Source organism: Neodiprion lecontei, chromosome 7 (assembly GCF_021901455.1).
Source record: "Neodiprion lecontei isolate iyNeoLeco1 chromosome 7, iyNeoLeco1.1, whole genome shotgun sequence".
NCBI lineage: Eukaryota > Metazoa > Arthropoda > Insecta > Hymenoptera > Diprionidae > Neodiprion > Neodiprion lecontei.
In genome coordinates this window covers 3,967,550-3,992,312 of record NC_060266.1, presented here as the reverse complement: position 1 = coordinate 3,992,312, position 24,763 = coordinate 3,967,550, and the positions used below count along the sequence as shown (strand labels likewise).

The following is a 24,763-nucleotide window of genomic DNA, read 5'->3' as shown; positions in this document are numbered from 1 at the left end:
TCCCTCTTCGCTTGCAATTAGATCGAGTAACTCGGTAACTATGCCGACGGTTAATTCCGGACTTACGGTTTACGCCTCTCACAATCAGAGAGAACTGCACCAGCCAATGACTATTCACTATCCGTGTTTACCAGCCCGGTTAGTTACCGTTTGGATCGGGTGTAGGTATACACCTCACGACTAGAATCGTCGAGCCACTGCCAGCCGCGTGTGTTGAAAGTTTTAACCACGTTTAGAGAGCCGGATCACAAACCCTGTACAACGGGAGAATCTCTTGAAACTTGAAAATCAACAGCGCATGCGCGAGATTTATCGGCTCTTCGCGCAGGCTGGCCATCCCGAGTTTTCAGCTGTCAAACTGTTTCTGCCAGCGATGCAGTTGATGCGAATTTTCGAGGTTAGAATCTCAAATAATTGAGACAGTGTCTCGGAAAGGTTTGGGAAGCGTTTGTTGTCGGGTCGGATAGTTGATTCTTCAAAGAACGGTCGTAATTCAATGCTTATGCTCTTTGAACATTCAAACGTACACATTTTTCGTACGTTGGCCCGCCTGCATCGCGGACAAGAATATCGCTGCGGGAAGATTTCGCCGACCAATGAGATTGAATTATTTGGCGCATGCGCGGTTGAATTTCAAGTTTCGAGAGATTGTCCCGGTATACACTCTTGAATCACGGTAATAGACGATCTCACTTGCCAATATTCGGCAAGCTGGCGCAGCTTCGACTGTATCCTGATCGTCGATGATTAAAATAGCTTCTCTTCATACGATTTTCGTCGATGTATATGCAAACCGAAAACCATCGTCCGACCCTCACGATTTTGATTTTTGTCAAATTTTGTTTTTTTTTTTCTGCAATTGTCCCAACTTTGAAACAGTGACCTGAATTTTTCTCAGATTTTTCACTCTACTATTAGTTAGTCATTTATAAATATCGAAAGCGATTTCAAGAGGAATCTTCTAAAAAAAATTTCAAATACTGTATTTTCTTTTCCAAACATTTCAAGACTGACACCCGATAGACCGATTATTATCACTATTATTTTCACATTTCATTTTATAGCCCTTTTAATTTTTTGGATTAACAAAAACATTGCTTAAGCGGTTTGAAAATTTTCAAAACATCTTCAAAACTTGTATTTTTCATGCGGAACATTTCTCGACCAATTTCACGTCGAATGTTTTGCAAAAGTTAGTAGTTTTGAAAAACTAGAAAGACGCGGCAGAGAGGCTAGCTGTTTGAAAATAAGCTGTTATAATTAATCGTTTTGTGTAAAAGAATAAAGTATCATCGCAGGTGTAAAATAATACAGTACGCGCATAACTGCGGCGCATGGCAAGCGTGGGCAGAAATTAGCATCTCTTTGGCGTGTGTGCTTGGACGATTCTTGCACTTGCAGTTTCTCATGCAAATCGCGCGTCTTCTTCCCACTCTAGAGCCTATTGTTGAAACGGAAGTGAATTCGTCATTGGTGAAATAATGGCGTTATCGTGCCTTTCATTCGCTGCGACGTCGTCCTACGGTCGGAGAATTAAAAAAAGGACTCTGTAAGTAAAATTTTTTGAAAATTGGCTACGAGTGTAAGCCTCGAAGAAGTTTTTTAATAAAAAAAAAAAAAAAAAAAAAACAAAAATTAAAATAAATGGCATTGACAGCCTTTTTCGATTATCCTCATCAGTTGCAAATTACGAATTGCCAAAGTGATGATTTGAGTAAGTAAGAAAAGAAAGACTTACATTTATTTTGAAATTCTATGGAGTCGTCGGCCCCGAGGTAGTTTCCGTTAAGAATGATAATCGCGAATATCAGCGTCACTGCACAGCCACACATTTTAACAGCAGGTATTATTTAAGCACTTAAGTCGTTCCAACTGGCTTATAATCGTTAAATCGTATTAGGTAGGTATGGTTGAATTGGAATTGGTTAAAGTTATCGACCCTTAACGAGGGCTGTCAGATAAGTAAACGTAAATATTTGAAAGTTATTTTTTTATTTATACGTGTGAACTGTGTAGTAGTTTTTTTTGGTCATGAATTACTATTTATACAATTATTATTATCACTATTATATCCTTAAAACTGTTTCGCGAATGAAAATACTGATGAATACTGCAACGTTTACTTGGTAATATCGTTAATTCCGGACAGCAAAATAAGAATGAAGAAAAAAAGAAACGAGTTTTTTTTTTTTTCTACGTTTAGGAATTATTCCAAAGCGAATCTGATCCTTCGGTTATCATTATCGTTCAGCTTTCATTTCGAACTGTTTTTCATAAATTTCGATTTCGGAGTGTCTCTGATAAGCTGCTTCGGTTGTCTACAAGTTTCACAACCGAAAACGTGTCAATTGTTTTTTTTTTTTTCTCAGTCGAATCCCGTTAAATTTTTCGGTTTCAATTTCCTCGCATCTCTTTGCTCCTTCCTCTCCGACTGACAGCTGATTTCCGGTGGTTAAAACTGCGCGTGTATGTCACCTGGACCTTCGAGAATTGTAAACTGGCAGCAAAAAGCTCAGGGACCAAAACTCGAAGCGACTCGCTCATTCCGGGCCGAGTTTTAGTCGTCTCTCTCGTTTTTCTTCTTATTTCGAACCCCTTTTCAGCTTTGGAATCTACCACCGAACACTTTTTTTCACTCGCTCGACGTGAGCCTTTCTCCCTCACTCCTTCTTTCTCTTTATCTATCTTTCTATGAACGACACATGTTCATTATTACACCCCGGAACACCCAACGTCACTGGCGGCTTCGCGGTACAGCAAGAAATCTTTTGATTAACAAACGTGCCGCCTCTTTTTTGTCCCTTTTTATTGCGGCTGAATTTTTTTTTCTCTTCGTTTCGATTTTATTTTATTTTTTTTTCTTTCAATTTTTGTTAAAAACTTTTATTACGCGTCTCCTTGTTTTCGTTACCGCACACTTGCAGGATGTTTTACAAACTAAGACAGATCCTCGTGCAGTCGGTATGGCGATGTGTTCGAAATTGGCGGCAGCCGGCTTCGTCCCTCGATTGTAAATTTATTATGTTTGGTTAATTTGTTAAATTTCCTTTTATTCACTTACGAATTTTTATCAATTTCTTCTCGAATCGACGATGCAACTTGTTCTTTTTTTTTTTTTTTTTACTCTCTCTTTCTCTCTCTCCCTCTCTCTTTAAATATACAATTTGAACGTCACATATTGTATAATCGCGCACTAAATTTCGGTAACAGATTCTTGAATCAAAAACAAAATTTGTCACCTTCGTTATTCATGTTTTTTATAGTTATAACAGAAAGTTTATCAACCGATTGGTTTTTTTTTTTTCTTTTTCCAAAAACACAGACAGCACAATAATGTATCTACATTTTTTAATCCAATATTTATTTCGTATTTCACATCACCAAATCGTATCGAGCAAAAAAAGGTGTACGCATTACAATATTTTCAAAATTCTCATCCTCATTTTTGTTCTCATTTCATTTTAGGATACTTTTTCTATCACCGAAGTTCAGACACATTCGAGTCGCGAATCAATCGACCGATCCTTCGATAAACCGTATCAACTTTTATTGATTATTCCGTTAAGGCGATAACCGAAATCTTAATTGAAATTTTGCTTGAATTTTTAGGTAAGAGACAAACCGCGATTAAAGAACCGTCAAGGAATGTCGCTGTCACGGGGTTGTCGGTCGCGCTGGCAGCGACTGCCGCTACACTAAAACTAAAACTGAAGACATGTGTGCAGTCCCCACTCGTAAGAGTCCCTCGTGCATCCAACACAAACCTCCTGACACGCACCCATTTCCTCACGCACGTGCCACGACCACCAATACTCAAAATTATAATACAGAAATACACGCGTGTCCGGCCTGCAGGCCTCTCTGCCTTCCTCAATGCGTCATCCCGCCGATACGTCGAGGGGCACCGAAATCTCGGAAGACCTGCATCCAGAGTCAAATTTGACCGTATGGGTAAGTCACGTATCGATTTAATGCTCAATTTTATATTTTTTATTCAATTTTATACGGATATCTTGTGAGTTTCGACTCTACAAATTGTTGAATATAATCCATGGCTGATCATTGAAATGTTATTCGTAAGGCTGTGGATAATTTTGTCCAGGAACTATTTATTCTCTATGATTGAATCACTATCGATTTACTGCTGAATTTTATATTTTTTATTCAGTTTTATATGGATTTCTTGCGAGTTTCGACTCTACAAATTGTCGAATATAATCCATGGCTGATCACTGAAATGTTATTCGTAAGGCTGTGGATAATTTTGTTCAGGAACTATTAATTCTCTGTGATTAAATCAACATCGATTTATTGCTGAATTATATATTTTTTCATCCGTGTTGCCAGTTTTCTTGTGAGTTTCGGCTCTACGATTGTCGAATATAGTCCATGGCTGATCGTTAAAATGCTATCCATAAGGCTGTGGATAATTTTGTCCAGGAACTATTTCTTCCCCTTTTTACGATTTATGATCATCCGACTGTGTTTCGCGTGCCTCGACTTAGTATTATCCACATTTTCACATGATGATCTATTCACATACCAATGTAAGACATGATACATCTTGTATCTTATTTCTGGACATAACCTAATCGCTGTTTTCTGTTTGCAAAACCATTTTCGCGTACGAATCGATACAAATTGGCTTTATCGATATTCCTTCGCCAAATCACTCAACCGATATGTCATCGTTCTGTCATAAAATTAAACGAATGTTAATGGGAAGTAACCGGCTATGTTTGTTTACGGAACCATCACTATAACAAATCTAGAAGGCAGTAGATTATTTTGTCCAGTTTTTTCGACCCAGCTGTTAACTGTTTCGCAACGGCCTTCGATTTCATGCAACATTAAGCAGTATATGTACGATGATCATGACTTACAAGGTATCGCTAATGCTTCTGAGCAAAATCAGAGTTCAAATATTATTAAATAATGCAACATGAATCGAATTTCACTCTGTCACTACTCGGTCAAATAACTCCAGCGTAGTCTTGATAGCTGTTCATTTTTTTGCTTTTAATTTTTTTCTGTCACATTGAACAATATTGCTAGCAACAAATTCGTTCAATCGTCATGATTGTCAGAAATCACTTGACCCTCTCAATCACACATTTTTCAGTTTAATATTTTGGTCTAAATTTTTTTATTCAGAGGTTTTTACTCAAAATTTATTAAAATCCAATATGGTGGATCCAATATGGCGGATGTAAAATTGTAAAAACCATCAAAATTCGTTTAATCTGGCCGAAACTCTTTATTCGGGGATTTTTGGGGTTTCCGATCACGAATCTGAAGTCGGTATTTGATAATTTCTAAATCCAAGATCGCGGATCCAACGTGGTGAGTCTAAAATCGAAAAAACTATCAAAGTTCGATGATTCCGGCCGAAACTTATTACCCGTGGGGTTTTTGGAGTCGCTGATCACGAATCTAATGTCAGAAATTGATAATTTCTGAATCCAAGATGGCGGATGCAATACGGTGGATGTAAAATCGAAAAAATTATCATCAAATGAGATTTTTCCATATTTTAACAGTCGTACGAAGTAACATGAAATTGATTGTGAATGCATGCGATATTGTATCTACGGAGAGGTGCGATTATTCTTGATTTTCACGCGTGTTCGGGTGTAATTGCCGACTTGGCACGGTGTTTTTCAGTAATCTGCCAACTGCTCGAGGGAACCGAGTTATAGAGACGGTGAATTCGTGTTTAATACTCACACGGTTGCCGGTCTTGGACTGCAGCTATTTCCAGAGCCAAGCTGTGTGTGGAGGGTAGGTATAACTCGCCTTATAACGATACAGGAGAACAGTTCTCCTTCCGCACCTCGCGTCTCGGTGAATTTCGCGCCCGCGTTTCTCAGTATACCAAATAAATGCATGATGCAGCATCAGAATTCTCTCTCGGGTTCGACGCGTTGCAGTCAAACGGGTTGCGAATATCGTGCAGACCTCCGCGTCTCTCTCTCCGTGTGTTTGCACTGCGGAATCACCGTCATCCAAACTTTCACGATGGTTCAATAATGCTAGAATTACCACGGCTGCATCCAGTCGCGCGAAAAATCAATTGCCAAACCATTTTCGCCCAGTTTTACTTCATCGCGGAAACAAAAATTTTGTTTGCGATTATTTATCCTCGGGAAGAAATTTTTCTGTCTGATTAGACAAATTTATATGAAATCGCGTCTCGAATATTAACTGATAAAATATATGTTTTCGGTAAAATTATACCAGAGTTGCATTTTTTCAAAGTTTTCTCTATGTTTCTACGCAATTTTTGTAAAGTTGGTAAATTTTGTAAAGTCAGGTATGAAATGATTCTATATTTCAAAAATTTCCCACTCACTTATTTGATCGAATTTAAAGTGAAAAGCTCATAAACCTTCTAAAGCATTTGTATTATTTAATCAACGACGAAATAGCATGAATAAAAATTTTCACCCTTTTATTTAATTAAAAAAGTAATGACTCTTGATGTTTTTCAATAAAGTTTTTATTGCCGATGTATCTGCTTCCGGTTTCGTGATAAAAATTTCTTGTGAAATCACTTGCGGTATTCCGGCCTAAAGTCTGATTTATAGATCAGCTGATCTGGTAAAAGTTTAGACGTACGTTCAGCGAATTTATGCCACTATAATCGAAATACTCCTACGACTTTCGATTCGAGAATAGCCGACCGAAGTCTTGAGATTCTTGCGGAATTTTGGCACGCTGATCCGTTGTCAGGCTTCTGGACACGTGTTGATGAAATTTGATCATATTTTCCCAGTGAATACGCGATTTACTGTTTCTTCTACCGGAAATTGAGCAACTTGATATAAAAGCAAATAAAATAAAAAATGCTTGCGAGTCAAAACGGGTGTTGAAACTTCTTATAAATAAATCAAATATTTCCAAAGGACTGGTAAGAAAACATATTGAGATTTGTGAAACAGAGAAATTTCCGGATAGAAAAACAAAACAAAAAAATAAAAAAAAATTGGCACAAGAATGAAAGTTGAAAGCATAATTCTGGAGAATCCGAACCTTCCGAATCTAGTTTTACATTCAAGAAAGCTCTATTTGTAAAAGCTTTTACAAATCGATCTTCGTTACCGGATATCGGATAAAAGCGAATCTGGGTAACAAAGAAACCTGCGCCACTTGGATTTGGACCGATTATTGATTCGCTTTCCTAATGAGAATTTTGCAAAATCATCAATTCAGATTAACCCGAGTTTCAGAGTTGATTAAACCCGGAGCTTTCCAAATGGAATATTAATTAACCTGAAGTTTTCGCTGACACGGGTTAAGACACTCGAACAAAAAATTGAACCAAGTTTATGAAGGATATTACATCGATCAATATGAAATTGTAATCCTAGAAGAAATATTAACTCTTCCAATCCAATCTCGGTGCCAATTTAATTAACGATCGTATTATCATGATAATAATAATGAGTAAAATAGCGATTCGAATCTTATTCTTTGATATCGTATACATATATACGTGTGATCAAATACACTGTAAAAATTTTGATTTTATTTCAATAACGTTTTTGAGGAAGAGACACATTGAAAAAGTGGTTTTAATATATTCTCATTCAGTTACCGTGAAAAAAAACGTCATAAAAGCAATTATTTTGATCCAAACTTCATCAAGATTTGACTTCTAAAATCGCCACTCACTCGAATATCTGCATAATTTTCATTTCGAAAAGTTCGCGCGATTCTGTGAAGAAACGTGATATTCCCTCGATGTAATCCCTCGTCTTCTCGTGTAAGGGTGAAATTATTCCGATTGTGAGAAGAGCCCGCATGGCGGGCAATATTTAACGATAAACTAAGAAATATGAAGAGCTCCCTAAGGCCGCCATAAATTCCCTTACCCCAATTCGTATCAATTACATATCTCATAATTCTGTTATTTATGTCAGCACGGGAATGGCGTCGCGTGTATGAAAGGAGAGACATCGATCTGGTTGTATTTTCCTGACAGATGGAATATCCGTTCGATTATTTACCTACGTCGGAGAGAGGCGGGGTTGATATTTCAATTTTGAAAACTCCCGAAAGCGTCTAATTCCCAATCATTTAGTGGCGAAACTTGAAGTGACGAAACATCAAAGTTTCGAATGGTCCGAAACTCGACGAGTCAAAGTTACGAGAGTGCGAAAATAAGAAAATTTGAAAATCTGTAACATCGAAATTCCGAATTTTCGAAGATTTTCAGTTTTGTGCATTTCTGGCTTGGCGAAATTTCACCACCTTGATCTTTTTTTGTATCGGATTTTCAATATTTTTGCGTTCGGAATCCTGGTTTTTCTGATTTTTTTCACCCACCCGTTGAGTAAACTACGTCGCAGGAATATATTTTAACTTTCGGAATTTTACACCATCGAAACTTTATTATATCGACCGAGCGGTAACCGGAACTAAAAATTTCTCACATTGTAACATTGCTCTACGCAAGTTGAATTTGGGAATTTTTCAGCCGTCGGGTTTCCGACCATTGGAAACTTTGTTGTTTCTCCAAGGTTTGATTTCTGCACTTCAAGTTTCTCCACCGAATAATTCGGAATCGTGCGCATTCGGAACTTTTGAAATTCGGAACTCGAACCCGGCCCCGTCGAGAATTCCGCAACTCATCGTGAATTCGGATATCTTGTCGCTATTTGCAATCAAAACTGACACGTCCGAGACCAAATTAATGCCGCACCCTCCCACCCTCCCCAACACCATGCACATCCAGCAACCCCTGCTGCAGCTGCATTTACGCCCTGACGGGCAGCCGATGGAGCCGCTATTCGTACGATGGACGATTGCCCGTCTGCCCAGGATGGATGCATCACGTGTTCGATGCTACCAGCTATGTATTTCTACCTGAAACAGATCACCTGGCCTCCGGATTTATCGCCCCGACATTCGCCCTCGCCAAACTCGGGGAAGTTTGAATACATCCGATTCAAAAACTGACAATGAGCTTTGGGATTTACTTGGGTAAACCTGTAAACTGCTTTCGCTATTGTACGAAAATTATGGCCGAGAGCGTGATTGGAATTGAATAGGAAAATCAGAAGTGGCTTTAGCTGTTATTTTTACTTTTCACATAAAACCCCTGTACACAGTTTTTGACCGGATTTGAACTTTTCTCGACTTCTGAGACCCCGAAGTTTTCTTCAATCGTTCTTCATTTTATTTGCACAAGCAACCCAGGTTGAAGCATGCTGATTTTGAAATTATACGTTAAGGTTGGTTCCGGGGTCAACTGGACCCAGTATCAGGGACTAGGGTTGAAAGAGGAAATATTTTGCAATTACAAAAAATTTGCACGTAGTATCCGTAGTCTGGATTCACCGTGTCACTTTATTCCGAGTGTCTAGCCCCTTGCCAAACATCTCGTCTATTTCTCGAAAAGAATAATTCGTTCGAGAAGTTTTTTCCATATCATATGTTAAAAATTGTAAATAATTTTTCTTCCCCAAAGTTCGTTCAGCTGCGGTTTCTCAAATATTTCTTTCCAGTTTCTTGCGGCAATGAATATCCCACGCCGTCGTCGTCGAACAAAAAAGAGCCCATGTAGGTATATTATAACGAAGGGGAAAAGGAAGACGGACATGGAACGTGGGGGAGCATGGATGAGTGTGTCTATGTATAATTCTCCGTATGGGTTTTGACATGGGATGTGTAGCGAGGTAATTCGTTTGTTCCGACGCGACGGAACACAGGGTGAGGCTACGTTTCTCCGTCTGTGGGTGTGACTGTGTATATACACATATGTATGTATGTATATACGGTGAAATACGTTGTGAATCATGGGCCCACGCGAATACCCCATAAAAATAATACCGCGTCACCGACTCGAGTCGCTACGGCGAAGCGAATCGTCTGACTCATTGATTTAGGGGGGTCTTTTTCCACTTCCGAAGATTGCACACCGATAGCAACGATTGAATTAGTCGTCTGATATTCGTGTAAGAGAATAGAAATCGAGTCTTAGGTACGTGAAATGAATCACACGAAATTCTCGAAATGCTCTGTACACACTGGAAGAAATTTTTAGTTTCGATTAACGCTCGGTCCTTGATTATTTTCATTTTTTACCACAATAGGAAAATATAGTTCTGGGTAGAAAATGAAAATTAGTTTTCTAGCTGTAACCGGAAAGTCTAGTATCCGTTAATATTCTTTCCCATTACGATCGCTGTTGCTATATTTTCTTGCAACCGTTGCGAAAATTTAACGCTCGTGCAAGAATAAATTGACGTTAAAGCCTTGTTTGACTAAAAAAGTAGAGTAAACCTCAGAAACTGATTTTGCGTTGCAATAACCAAAAAAGGATCGACGATAGCGCAAAATTTTTACGCGTACCTGGTTTTTCGTAATTCCAACAATAATCAAACAGTTTTTTCAACGATACATGTTTTACTGAATTTTTCTAGCTACTGTAACAAATTACATTTTTCTCAGTGCAGGTTGATAATTTCCAGGTCCCTGTGATTATTTTTTCATTCGATTTATAGTCCTGTCAAAATTGGTCTGGATCGAAAATATTCGAGTGATGGCTGCATTTTTGTGTAGAGCGGTTTTCCGACCCTCAGGAACTCAAATCTGAAGTCAATTTTGAGCTGCATATCCGGCGTTTTGAGAAAACAGAAAAATTTTAGGTTTTTTGCGTATTCCTCAAAAACCGCTATCGATGGATGAAAAATGACTTGACCATCGTGTAGACCGGAAAATTTTGCATCGAAGTATGTTCTTGTATGTCGAAAACGGAGTCAAATTAACAAGTTATTAAAAAAGAAATTCTACTTAACGACGGCATCAGGGAAATTTTGGTAAAATAATTTCTTTTTACTCAATTCGTCGATTGAACGAGGAACGAAAACCCCGAGACACAAAAATATAACAATGTTCAAAAAATGTTCACTTCGCATCAATTTTTACCGGACTATTTATCACTGTGGAAAATGCCCGATGAAAACAGATTTCGAATAATTTTTTTCACCCATAAATTATTCAGTGGTGAAAATTTGACAAAGGTATTTTCGCTCTCGTTTGCTTTTCTTCAATTCCCTCTCGTCTCAATTCCCTTTGTCGTTTTTCTTACTACCTCTGACTGTACAGAGCTCGACGACGCGTCACGGCATAATGGAACTGGTGACACTCCGCTTCTCGTTACAGAATCAATTTGCTTAATTCCAGTAGCAATGAATCACTAATTAGAACCTCCCAGTATAATATCCGAATTCGTGGACATTTACATAATTGAATAACTAGTGCGACAATTCTAAACCTCCATCTCCCTCCTCCACCCCACTCCCTCTATTATACCTTGCTATTTACGTATAACCCTATAACCAGACAGAGTAAAGCCCCATACAGTTGGTGATCGAACCGTCATTAAAGCAATAAATTTTACTACAAACGAGAATTTTATTCCAATTTATCCGACCTCCACGATGATAACGCGCAGGGGGGGGGACAAAAAAGTTAGAAATATTTATAGTTCATGGCCGAATGGCTTCTTCGCTTTACGCGGTCGATCATCGTCCTCGTCTTGAGCACCTCTGCAATTTGTTTCAACCCCCAAACGAGCCGTTGAATCAACTTTTTGTCGGCGCCGGATTGATCGCAATTCATTTGCAACACCGGACCGACATTCAGACTCGATTTATTTATACATTTTAGTATAAACGTGACGAAGAGGATTTCATTGATTAAAATTGATGCGAAAGATGAAATTATTCGGTATCACTCCTGAAGTTGTAATGGATTTTTGAATGTTGGTGTAAAAAAAATGTCACTAATCAAACTACCGTAGATACGTCAAAAAATATTCAGTCAAATAAAGACCGCGGTGAGTGGAGAAAATTTTGAAACTTTGACCATACGGTTCGCTAGACGTAACTGCTGGTCGATGTTAGGTATAGAAACGTTGTGACAAGTGTCAATGGCTATTGTCATGGGCCCCCATAACTGCCGCAGCGATGCTGTGAATGCCTTGTGATTTCCATGGGCAGTCGTTCAGAACAAAGTAAAAGAAACGATTCTGATATACACTTATTTATATATATATATATGTGTATTTATGTGTAGGGTATGTCACCAAACTCATAAATTCCTCCTTTACATCCCCGTTTTACAAAAGCAGAAATCTGATGGTCAATGGTTCGTTGCCCATTAACAATTCCAGAACTTCAATCTGATTCTTCCTTTCGCGATCAAAGTGTTTAGACTTTCACCGTAATAACGAATGGACATTTTTTCAAGGGTGTTGAATCAGCATTACAATTGTATGGAATGTTGAAATCAGTTTTAATGAAAACGCGAATATGGAACACATAGGGGGGGTCCCATTTGAAACAAATTTTTCACAAATATATCGAAAACTAAGCGTTCAGATGAAAAATGTTTTCAACAAAAATTGTTGTATATGAAAAAGGACATGAGATAAATATCCCAGTTCTTAAATCCGGGGCCTCTGCTGGATCCAATGAGGCCCAACTTTTATTTTTCAAAGAGAATCTTCTATTTATTATTGCGTTTTTTTTTTTTATTCAAATAACAATGCAAACAAGCGCCTAAATGCTTTTCAATGTTGAACAATTCTGTTCATCGTAGAACTCGTTCTCATTTTTAAATTCTTTGCAAGGAATGACGGACCGCCACTCTTTTCGCGAATATAAGGAAATCCAATCAAAAATAGGCGGTTCAATTTGAAAAACAAAAGATGGGTTTCATTGGGCACGGTAGATGCTCCGGACCCAAAAACTACGATGCTCATCCAATATCCTCCTTCATAAAATAAATATTATTATATCTGAATATAATCCTTAGTTTTCGATACATTTCAGCAAATTTTTCAAAACAAGACTATGCGAATCTATGCGACTATAGTCGAGGGCTCTACGTATATACGAACAGACAAGCGTTGCTGGACTATAATTGGTTCGCAAACCACTCGGGACATTGCGAACGGGGTAATTAATTCAATGGGTTTGCGGGGTGCGATCTATATATATATATATATATATATATGTATATATGTATATATATCTAGGTACACACCTTGTATATATGCCTTTTGAATTAGGTTTTGAAATATTCATCAGCGCGCTGATATAACCTACTAATTATTATTCCCACCATCTGGAATGAGTTCTTCCAACAGGTGCTCCTGCTAGTCATCTTTATCGGCTCAAAACTCGACGAGTGCTTTTGCACTGGGTCACAAATTATACTTACTTATTATATATGCGTATGTTATACTCATACATATCTCGCTTTCTCTCTTTCTCTCTCTTTCACACACAGCCTAGTCCGTTTTTATACCCTTTCATAAATTACATGGTCTTAATGGTTACGGTGTCTTAATATTATACACCTTATACCAACTTGAACGTGTATTTTCTTATTCTGAACAGCGAAATTTACCGAGAAGTTAATTCTACGGTACAGAATGTGACGGTTTAATTTTACGTGGAATCAATTATGCGAAATACTCGGAATGTCTTGTTTATATTGAGAAACGAAAATTGTCCAAATTTAAATTGATTCAAGCTCGAATCGTACGTAAATTATTATGAACGTGAAAATTTGTTTGACGGTTTAATCTTGCATCTAATTTTTTCATCATACTGCGATACAAGAATTTGATTTGAATTTTGAGGACATTGGGGAACCATGTTATGTTCAGATTTTTGTGGTTACTGACGTTCCAAAATTTCGAAATCCCATCGTCAGTAATTCGGAAATAGTTGAAGAAAGTAGAGTAACGGATATTGGAATTGTACGACAATGAAATACGTCATATAATTTTTTTCGTTAACGTTCTGACCCGAGTTAGGGACCTCATCGGAAAGATATATATATATGTATACATTTATTTACACTGCCAAGAAAAAAAGAAAAGAAGAATGAGATCAGGAACCAATTTTTGATTTTGTTTTCCACAGTGATCCATAATAATGATATTGACATTTTTTTACGTCTTACATAAGAATAATTGAGAATACAGTATTCAGACAGAATAATTAATCGTAAAGTACCGAGTAAATTGTCTCAGGCTAATTAGTCACACGTGCAGTGAGAACATAACCCCGATAGAGGAATGAACAACCTTTGTTGTTAAGTTGATGAAAAATAAATTTTTCCAGAAACAGATATCATAGCTGATTAGAGAGTAAGGCTTTCAGCAAGAATATCGACATCCTGATCCCGTGTCTAATTGACTTTGCCATGAAACCATGATTATCTCGGATTTCGAGATCGACTAATTCCGATCATTGAAACGGATCAGGCAAAAGCTTTTCCTCCACGAAAGTGATCTGTGCCAAGAATTATTGCCGAAGGATGTCCCCACGACGGTGGACTGAGAGAAATTTTTAGTTCCGGTTAACGCTCAGTCCTTAACAATTTTCATTTTTTAACATGATCGAAAAAAACAGTTCTAGGTAGAAAATGAAAATTAGTTTTCTACCCGTTACCGGAGAGTCTAGTATCCGTTACTATTCTTTCTCATTACGATCACTGTTGCTATATTTTCTTGCAACTGTTGCGAAAATTTAACGCTCGCGCAATAATAAATTGACGTTAAAGCCTTGTTTAACTAAAAAAGTGGAGTCAACCTCAGAAAGTGATTTTGCGTTGCAATAACCAAAAAAGGATCGACGATAGCGCAAAGTGTTTACGCGTACCTCGTTTTTCCTAATTCCAACTTTTACTCAATTTTTCTAGTTACTGTAACAAATGAATTTTTTTCCCGGTGCGTTTCCTATCTTCTTCAGGATCTGGTTGTGCACACGTGGCAATGTTGTGACTGAATACTTACGGCTTTCAGAATCTCTTCAAGTTCTTTCTAGTTTGTATCTGTTGGAAACCGAGCGATCGTCCCATGGGATAAGCGAAGGGTCGTCGTCTTGGTCGTTTCGTTTTCAGGCGTTCCAGAATTCCTTCACGTGTCACGGAACGCCCTCGGGGATTAGCTTGTCAAACAAAGACTCCTTGTGAATTATCCCTGTATTAGAAATAGACGCGCCTGCCATAGAAAGCGTTAAAAGTCGGTGTCTCTTCTTCCTTCTTCCATCTTTGTCCGAGGACGCTTTACGTGTTCCTTAATTCTCGTCCCACCTTCCTCTCGAATATATATGTATATATATATATAAGGAGCTCAGGTTTAAAGCGATAAATTCAAATTTGAAACGCCTGCGCTGTTATGTACGTCATAGCCTCGAGTAAGTCGAGACGAACGGAATTCTTCTGTTTCTTCTCACCGCTAAGATTCAAATTGTATAATTTATTCCTCGAGGCATCGCGAACGCCCTCCTCTACAGCCACTGTCGCAGGGCGTTTCCAACCCTGGATTCGAACTCGCGGAATTACCTTTATACCTAAGGGGAAAATGTTTTTTTCTTGAAAAATAAACCAGACTGTCTTGCCAATTACGAGTCTCAATTTTTCAGTCACGAATTTTCACGTGCTGAATAATTTACGGTCTCTTTTTCATTGGACTAATTTAATTCATCTATTTTCCAATATACAAGATAATCACAAACATCGACCAATGTTCGAAATTACGATGTGATTGAAAATAAGTTCCAGGATTATTATCTATGAATTAAAATATGGTAACGATAACGATAATAAGTCTCTTCTTTTTTTTTTTGTTAAATTAAATTTTGACTGTAATTATAACAATTTTTACTTATACAATATTTTGACGAAGATTTTTTTGCACAATGGGCAAATTAGTGCGAAGTAAGTTGTGAAATTATTTTGAATTATTTACGAAAATTAAACACCCTGGATCTAAGCTTTCAACGAACGTTGCGAATATAGTCGACGGGATCTTAGATCTTCACTTATTGTCCCCAAAAGTTAAATTATTGTCAGGAAAACAATTTAAAACACTAAAAAGTCAAAACTTTAACGAACCATGTAAAAATCGACGCAAAACTATTAAAAAAATAAAGAAAGAGAGATCGGATAAACAGTTTTAACGATAGAAAGACAATTTACATTTACAATTTTAACGTTACACACCTTTTGACAAATGATTTTTGTATTGAAGGAGATTTAATAAAAAACAGGGGTCAACATAATATTGACGTTTTGTTTCATAACTATTCAATTTTCAATTTCAATGCAACAAAATTATAAAACATTCACAACATCTTCGCAATAAGTAATGCAATTTTCTTCCCGGTGTACTTTTGCTAGTTTAAACATGACCCTGAATCGCTTCTAGCAAAACTAGACAAACTGGATCAAGTTTTGAACGTTGGAATGAGAAACGCCGAGTGAAAAATTGCAAACTTGTATTTTGTTCTTCTTTCTTGAACGCGGTAGACGAGATCTGTCAGGAAAACTCGGAATAATTTCAATCTCCGCTGTTGTTCTCGGTGGGATAATAAGTCGACTCAACTCACGTCGACTCACCTACACTCCTTCGAATGTACATATTCAACGGTATAACAATTCCGGGGTATTAGGAGAGAAAAATTTCCCCGAGAATCAGGAAGCTGGAAAATATCGCGAAGAATCGAGCGGTAGGTACGTGAATTTCGCCTTCCTGCGGGTTATATTTATTTAATCACTTATCAAAGCCGTTGCGCTGAAAGGAATTGAAAAGATGGAGAAATGATCCCCAATAATTTTTCTCTCTTACAAAAAAAAAAAAAAACAGAAAAAAGTAATCAGCAATATCGAGACCTGACGATGAAGCAATCGAATTAAGTGCGTACAGTTTGAAGTGATCGCTGAATCAGCGGTGATGCATGAAAAGTGTCGACAACACTCGAATGTACAATTTTCTCTTTATTCTTCCTTTTTCATTACCAGTGACTTTCATTATGATGTTTGTTTATTCATTCGTTCGTCCTTTAATCCATTAATTAATTTATTAATTCATTCGTTAGTTCGTTTCTTCATTCCTTCGTTTCTTAGTTCAATTTTACGTCTTTAGAAATCGAAGCATCCGGTTTCGTCGCTACGCGTGACCAATTCGAATCATTACGGATTTATACGGTATTTATACAGGCATGCGTACGTATCAGGAGCTGAAAGTCGAGTAAAAATATAGTCGGAATTCAGCAACGGATGTGAAATGGGAGCTTGCAGTTTTGTGTATACTGTATATAACATGCCTACGCCAAAAACCACGTGTGCAACGCCCGCTTGGCGCAAGCTGCGTGTAACTTCAAACGGGTCATAATACCCGTCAAATTTTTACTCCCTTACAAGCGATTCTTTCTTTAGAATTCTACTCACTTCACTCTCTCATTTTGCTCCTGCGATGTTTCTTTTCCTCCGCTCTACTTTACTGTGTTTTATTTTTTATTTTTATTTTTTTTATTTTTTTGGTTTGTTTTTCTCATTCTTTTTTAGACATTTATATTTATATCGCAAGGAGCGAATTCGTTCGCTTAAAAGACTCGGTTATACATGGGTACTGGGGGAAAAGTACAGCTTGCGGAAGTTTTGTAAAAATCTGAACGATCAAAATTCAAAGCCAGAGAGATCAAAAAGATGTAAATTTTTAGTAAAACAGTGAGATGTAATTTTTCGTTTTTTTCCAATTTTCATGCGTATTATCGAAATTAATCTCATCCGAATAGTGATATGTTTACTTTTTTCGATCTCTCGACTTTTTTTTTAATTTCATTTCGAAGTATACGAGGTTCAAGAATGCGATCCTCCGATTCTTGAAATATACAGTTACGCATTCTAAATCGCAAAAGAATCGCAATTTATTCTTTGAAGTTGAAAATTGAACCCTTAACAATTTGTATCAGGCGATCAATAAAAACTATGTTAAAAAAAGTGCTCACTTAATTCGATAAGCTCAAAGTTTTCTGATTTCTTTAACCACCAAAATTTATTTTAAATCGAAGCTTTGTAATTTCCGCATTTTTCATCGGATTTCTCGTGAAAATCGAAACGTGAAATAAAAATCGCCAATTTTTATTTTAGACCTCGAACATAAATCCTGTTAATCAACGGTAAAAAAAAAAACTTTGCCCGGTACTCTAAAGCAAAGTGCATTGCAAAAGCTCGAAACAGATATCAGAGTCCATATATACTGCTGTTAGCCGAATAATGGAAGTGCAGCTTGATGATCTCCTGGGGATTTTCCAGACCACGATTGTTCGCGTGTGTAACACAACCGCAGAAAAGTTTCGCCAGACGCATCCATAAAATCTCTCTCGTACATTTTCACCACATCTATATATATATATATATGTGTGTGTGTGTGTGTTATGTATACCCACACACACGTGGAGTTTTATATCATCTTGAGGAATCGTCAACAATCCATAAGCAGGAAAGCTTCTCCAACAGAGTTTCTTTGTGACCATACATGTCCTCCCTTTTAGTGTCCTCCAGAAATATCCTTCGATTCGTGAATCATGAAGCCTGAAAGGCGACTGAATCGAGACACAAAAAGGATTCGATGCGGTGAATATCACAAGTATTAAAGGACTTTCCCCATTCGAGTGCGTAGAATAATTCATTTCCGCACTTGTGCGGTAATTAAGATAATATAATCTGGTTACAGTACAAATGAATATATTTCAATCTGATTCCCATACTAGTTGCGCAATCTTATATTTCCCAAATGACTGCGAAAAATAATTGATTTCCGCACTAGTGCGAGGATGTACTATTTTACGCACTAGTTGCACAATGTAATATTTTCATTCTTTCGTTCTTTCTTATCACGAGCAATCAACAAATTGGTCAAGTTTTCAAGCGACACGAAGGATCGGGATTTTCTAACGGGGAGTGCACGATTCGTCAACTGTTGGTCGGAAAAACGATCGGTACAAATGTGGAGAATATTTTTGGGCTCGGACCGCCCGTGGAGATTCGCAATTAGGGTAGGTTTGAAAAATAAGACAACGAACGACAAAGCGAGAGAGTGAGGAAGAAAAACCTGAAAGACAGCTCTTGCGGTAGGCAATTAGATGCTTATCTACGAAGTGAAAAATTAGGGAACGTGGAATGCATTCCGACAGAACTTCTTCGACGAGGGACCAAAGTTTTTCCGTAGAAACTGCGCGGAGTCAGTGCTAAAATAGAAGAACACCTGTCCGCTACGAAAAAGAGCAATCCAATCTCTCCAATTCCCCCCCAGCTTAGCTCATGTTATAACAGTGTCGACTATACCGTCTCTCCTCTTCCGGATCCTCGAGGCGCCCTCCTGAACCTCCGGGATCACAATGAATAATTACGTATCTCCTGACCGAGATCCTTGCATTTACACCGCCGTCTAATCGCTCTTCGGACATTCATTTATATCACAGAATCGTGGCTGGTATTGATTCCAATTTATAACGATGGAATTCTCCTTGGATCAGTGGAATTTCATCGAAAACATCTCGTGGAAATTAATTAAAAAGGAACAACATGACCGAAAAATAGGAATTTTGGTTTTTGCAAATTTCAAAAATAGTACCTGTGTCAAATTTGTTATTTATTGATTTATTTTTTTGAATCGTCGAATAGGTTTTGTAAAAATATGCAATAACTTGAAGGAGTCTTCTGGCGCGTACTATTAATATTCTCATCATTTTTTTCTGTCAGAAATAAATTTGATATCATTGTCATTTTCAATTGAACCGTATTATTGGGGGAAAAATTTAATTCGTTAATTAAAAACTGAGCAAGTTTAATGGAGAAGATTTCTTTCATCATATCGTGACGTGTTTGAAATCAATCGTGCCCTCAGATTTTTTTTTTTCACATCCAGACAATCACACGGAAAAAAAATTCACATGACTAAAAAAAAAATTGGCTTTTATATAGAGACTGAAATTTTTTTTTACTAGCCAAAATTCTTGCCGTTGGAAGAATTTTTCTTGCTGCCACTATAACAACATTGAAAGATGATCCATTGAATTAATTTTGTCGGCGCGATCAAGTAAAAAATACAAGAACGAAAATGAAAATCGTAGCAATTAATTTTCGCAGTTGAAATTTTTGGGAGTAATTGATCAGCATTAAATTCCTGTTTTGATACTTCCGTGTAGAATCGTTGATAGGTGTGTAATCCCTGAGTTATTTCATCGCACAATTTGTCTTTTCTCAATTCAAAACCAACGTGGCAATTCGGGCTTCTCCCCAAACTCCGTTTTGATCGAAGGGACAAAATTAGTACCGAAATGAGCAAGCAGTGACGGCGAGTTGCGTAATCGCGGTAGAAAAAAATTGTGACAAATTATTCAGGGCAATACGATCACTGGATCGAAATGTCCATTCGGAGTAGTTGGCATTCATTCCTTGATAGCTTTACCCTAATTCCACGCATCAAATGGATACGAAAGGGACGAGTCGGCGTGAATAGAACGTTGCGAATCACTTGCGATAATGAGACGGATGTGAAACGCTTGGGTGGCTTTGAAAATTCAGAAAAATTAATCGAAGTGCTTGGAATTATTGCGGATAAAATTGATACTACCGTCTTTCGAAGGGTTGTTATTTACGAGTCGTACGTATAAACGAAGAGGTTATAACATCCTTGGCAAATATTCTGCGGAATCCGACTTGTTGCACCTATTTTACGTCTCGAAACAAAATCCAAGCATCATCTTTGGCCTGGATAAATTACGATATCAAAGGCGCTGAGTGGCCAGGTAAGTACAGACGTTATTACATTCATCCAACGTTCTAAATATAAAACAAATAATCACGTTCGGTCTGGGAGACGTCTGCCCGTTGAAATTTTGAATTTATCGAATTATTATTATTAACACTTGGTCCAACTTCATGCTTGGCTCGCTAAATCATGTTCTCTGTAGATCGCGTAGTACAGTTGAACCTTTACAAACGTCTGTGAAGCTGATCGTGTCGAAAATGTGCTAATTAGAGATGAAAATATTGGCGAAGTAGAATTATTTTCGACACTCGAGTACTCGATGTAATTAGAAAAAGGTTTTTTTTCGACTGAAACCAATAAAAAACTGCGGTACGTAAAATTGTTGATTTCGTCGTCGTTATAAAAAAAAAAGTAAAATAAATAAGTAAACGTGGTAATGGAGTTGAGCAAAGTTAACAACACTGTTTTCGTGAAGAAAAAAAAACAAAAAAAAAAAACACAAATACCGTTCCAGCAGGTAAAAAGTTTAATGATACCGGTTTTCGAGATAAACACGAAAGACAGAGAGAAAAAGGACTCCCACCTACCATTCTATTTACAGTGATTAAAAGTGAACTAATTTTCATTTTTTACCTAGAACTATATATTTCGATCGTGGTAAAAAATGAAAATAGTTAAGGACCGAGCGTTAAACGAAACTAAAAATTTCTCTCAGTGTTGATCAGCATTTTACCTATTTATGAATAATTGCAGATTACAAATGATGTGTTATAAAATTATATCCCGAAATTTTGTCGTCTCTGTTTATCTCCCGGTACTTTCAATCCTTTTGGCAATGATTGGAGAGGAAAAAATGCGGAAAAATAATAGAATTAAAAATAAAATAAATCGAAGCGGATAACTGCGAGGGCGATATCGGACTCATTACGGGTCAGTGACCTTCACCCTCGCTAACACAGCTGGTCAGAGCTTAACCCGGGGTTCATCCTGCGCCAATGGACCGAAGGAGCATCTCCACTGTCCCTGTAGTCATGACGGTCACGAGGACCCGGGTTTCATTCCCCGTGGCCGGTTGACCGTGAAGGACAAACCTGACTCAGATTCCTTTTTTCGCACAATCTCCGGATATTCCGGAGGCAAGTTTCTCCTGCAGCGAAAGCTCGTCGGCTAGTGCTTTCCGAAAACTTTTACCGACGACCGATCATCACTGCTTCGACCAGCAATGAATGCGATTATCGTGCCTCTGCAACTCTTTATGGCTAATGAATTTTAGTTGGTTATACTTTGGTAAAAATAAAACAGTTTTTTATTCACTGTTAATATACGTAAATTTGTAGATGGCGAAATAGATGTTTTGTTATTATAATAAAATTTTAGCTTAGCTGGGGGAAATAATGATCGGTGGAAATTTTTTAATAGTTAACAAATCACATTTGGTTCAACCAAAATTTGATAATGATAACGAAACATTTATTTTGCCATATTCAAATATACGCTTTTTAACAATGAATAATTCATTATGGAAGCCAAGTACGTCTTATTCAGAAAATAAACTATTTTCACACAGTGAGAAGTTCTTTTTCAGGGTGTATTATTCATATTATCGATTTGCAGTAGTAATTTTTCTAACGCCAGCCACTTTATTGCTCCACGTAAATAGTTAACGGTATCAGACTTTGACTTGTTTTTAATTCAGCCTTCTAAATCGACTAAAAGTAAAAACGTTACGAAAATGAAGGCAAAGAATCAGTGATTTATGATTAAATAAATGTATCTGACGTTTTTTAATTTGAACTTGAGTGGAAATAAGGAAAAAACTTGTGCATCGACGTATTGAATTCTGATGAATTTTCACCCAAGGATAAAATACTCGCATCGATTGTATCAACAATGTTTTTAAGATTAGTCTTTGCAAAATCTTACGGGTATGGAAGTGTGCATTTATTTGGAGAGTGTAAGTTTTCAAAAGGTTTTATTGTTTCAAGGATCCGACAGGATCAGACTTCGAAGAATGAACGTGAAGGCAGACAATTCGAAGGAACGCGACGAGGCGAACTTGAAAGGTTGCGTCTAAGCTCGAAGGCCGCGATCCCGAAAGTCGAGAAGGTGTGCTTGCAGAAAGTGCTTGCAGAAATGCCATTTGGCGAACGTGGCTTAAAGCTTGAAACCGAAGGACCGGGTGGCAAGGTGCAGCAACGATGCACGCTCTGCAGTTTCTCTATAAATACACCAGGTGCAAAAATAGATTCAGAAAATATACGCACGCGACGTGTTGTGCCAGGGGTGGGAGGGAGGAAATAAGAGGAAATTACAGAGGAAGAGAGAGAGAGAGAGAGAGAGAGGATCATGTGCCAGGAGCGTTTGAAATTCAACCGTTATTTCAAGCATTTAAGATCTCGGGCTTTGCACACTTTCTGTTTCATTTGCAACGATTAGTATCTCCGACCAAAGAAATCTTTCGACGCGAGAAACGCCAAAGCTATTCGTCCAAATTTAGCGAGCTCGTATTGTAATATTTGCGGTGTCATAGATTTTTCTTCAACGGATTCAATGGGTTTTTTTTTTCCTGTTCTAATCTGGCAAAAAGTAGCAAAGCTCATTTTTACCGTATCGTGTAAATATGTTTGAATCGTTGATTTTGAAAGTCAAAGCGATAATAACGTGGAACTTTTTTGATTTCGACTGGAAAAATAATTTTTATCATTTTTTTTTCGGAACATCTTTGCTCCTCGTGCAAAAAAAAAGGGCGTGAATTGTTAATCCCAACTCGTAGATAATGCTAAATTTTTAACATGAAAAAAGTTGAAGGGGAGCGCGTACCCTGAATTTTTTTTCATGGGAATTTAGCATTGTCTATGGGTTGGGCTTACGAATTTAAAACCTGAGAGGGATTTTCGTGTCCTCAATTTCTTATTTTTTTTTTTTTTTTTCTTTGTTCTCTTACGGAACTTTAGCGAGCGGGAATGACAAGGTAGATATGGTGTAAAATAGGCAGGTAATATTATGAGATGTTTGAAGATGATGGGCGATATTGCAGGAAGATTTTGGTGAATTATTCGACATTCTTTTCTTTTTTTTTCCGTAACATTTCCAGGGATTCTTACGAATATTACAGAAATTTGCAGAATGTTTGGCGATGTTTCAAAAATGAAAGATTCATGTAAAAAATTTCGAACGTGGTTCACCCCTTTAGAACTTTAGCGTCAACTATGCGTTGGGGTTACGAATTCACCTCCAAATTCCGGTTTTTTTTTTCTTCGTAGCAGCGAACTCGTGTTCGATTAATTTGAATACTAGACTCTCAATCTCTTTTTGTCACAATACCGGTATTACAAGCTATAATTACACCTGTAATAGTTGATCTAGAATAGATTTTCAATATCTTCATCTTCGTCCAATTTTTCACCCCAGATTCCCGTATTTCGATACTTACAACGTGTGAAATATTTTGCGTAACACAGAAAGTTATCGGAAATCTGTATAACTTCGGTACGAGGCGAAATTTTGGTGAAAATTGGAGGGGAATAACCGTCGCGGCAAGATGAGAAACCGCCGGGGTGAAACTTATGGGTTTCGTGTCGACAAGTCGAAGGAGATAAATATACCAGAGCATACGCACATTGGGCGGTAATCTTGGAAATCCTCTGACACACGCCCCCGCTTAACCCACGGACACAAAACATCCCCAAATAGGATTACGTAGGGCGTTCAAAAAGTCTCGGAGGCACCGAACCGCCGAGCTGCAGGGAGGAAATTGAAAGAAAACCACCTGCTTTCCGTCGAGCTGACTAATTTCCAAAAGCCGAGAATTTCACACCGTTGCCCTGGTGGAAATAATTCCGACGCAATTTTTGGGAAGGTTTTTTCTTTTTTTCTTTTTTTTTTAAGATAATGAAAACACTTGGACTTATTCAAGCTTGACGACTTTCTTATTTATAGTTTCAGGAATGATTTAGAATTTTTTATTGAAATTGATGTCAAAATGGCGGCATGACGCACGTAAGTAGCGAACTGCCACGTTTTCAGTCTGGCGGCGCAGGTTCCTCGGTCACTTTTTGTCGCACAATCTTTAAAACTTGCCTATCGATTCAAGATCGTGGCTAGATTTTTAAATTTCAATCCCAAAATTTTTTTCATAAATATTTTTAATAATAAAGCTCTCAAACTGAAATTGCTCCA

The 24,763-nt window shown here is 37.6% G+C and overlaps 1 protein-coding gene and 1 long non-coding RNA gene across 10 annotated transcripts in view; one reads left to right on the top strand and one right to left on the bottom strand.

The window, feature by feature from the left end:
• Positions 1-3,682, bottom strand: part of LOC107219353 (B-cell receptor CD22) — a 115,550-nt gene extending 111,868 nt beyond the window's left edge. Inside the window, exon 1 of the mRNA XM_046744895.1 lies at positions 1,739-3,682. Within this exon, the coding sequence (XP_046600851.1) occupies positions 1,739-1,832 (94 nt within the window). The 5' untranslated portion in view covers positions 1,833-3,682. The remainder of the gene's footprint in view (positions 1-1,738) is intronic.
• Positions 1-24,763, top strand: part of LOC107224685 — a 156,843-nt gene that overhangs the window by 117,419 nt on the left and 14,661 nt on the right. For 7 of the 9 annotated variants that reach the window (XR_006905216.1, XR_006905215.1, XR_006905219.1 and 4 more), the window contains 2 exons: positions 3,610-3,951; positions 5,665-5,781. This is a non-coding gene — a long non-coding RNA (uncharacterized LOC107224685). The remainder of the gene's footprint in view (positions 1-3,609; positions 3,952-5,664; positions 5,782-24,763) is intronic. The other 2 variants (XR_006905221.1, XR_006905223.1) reach the window with 1 other exon arrangement.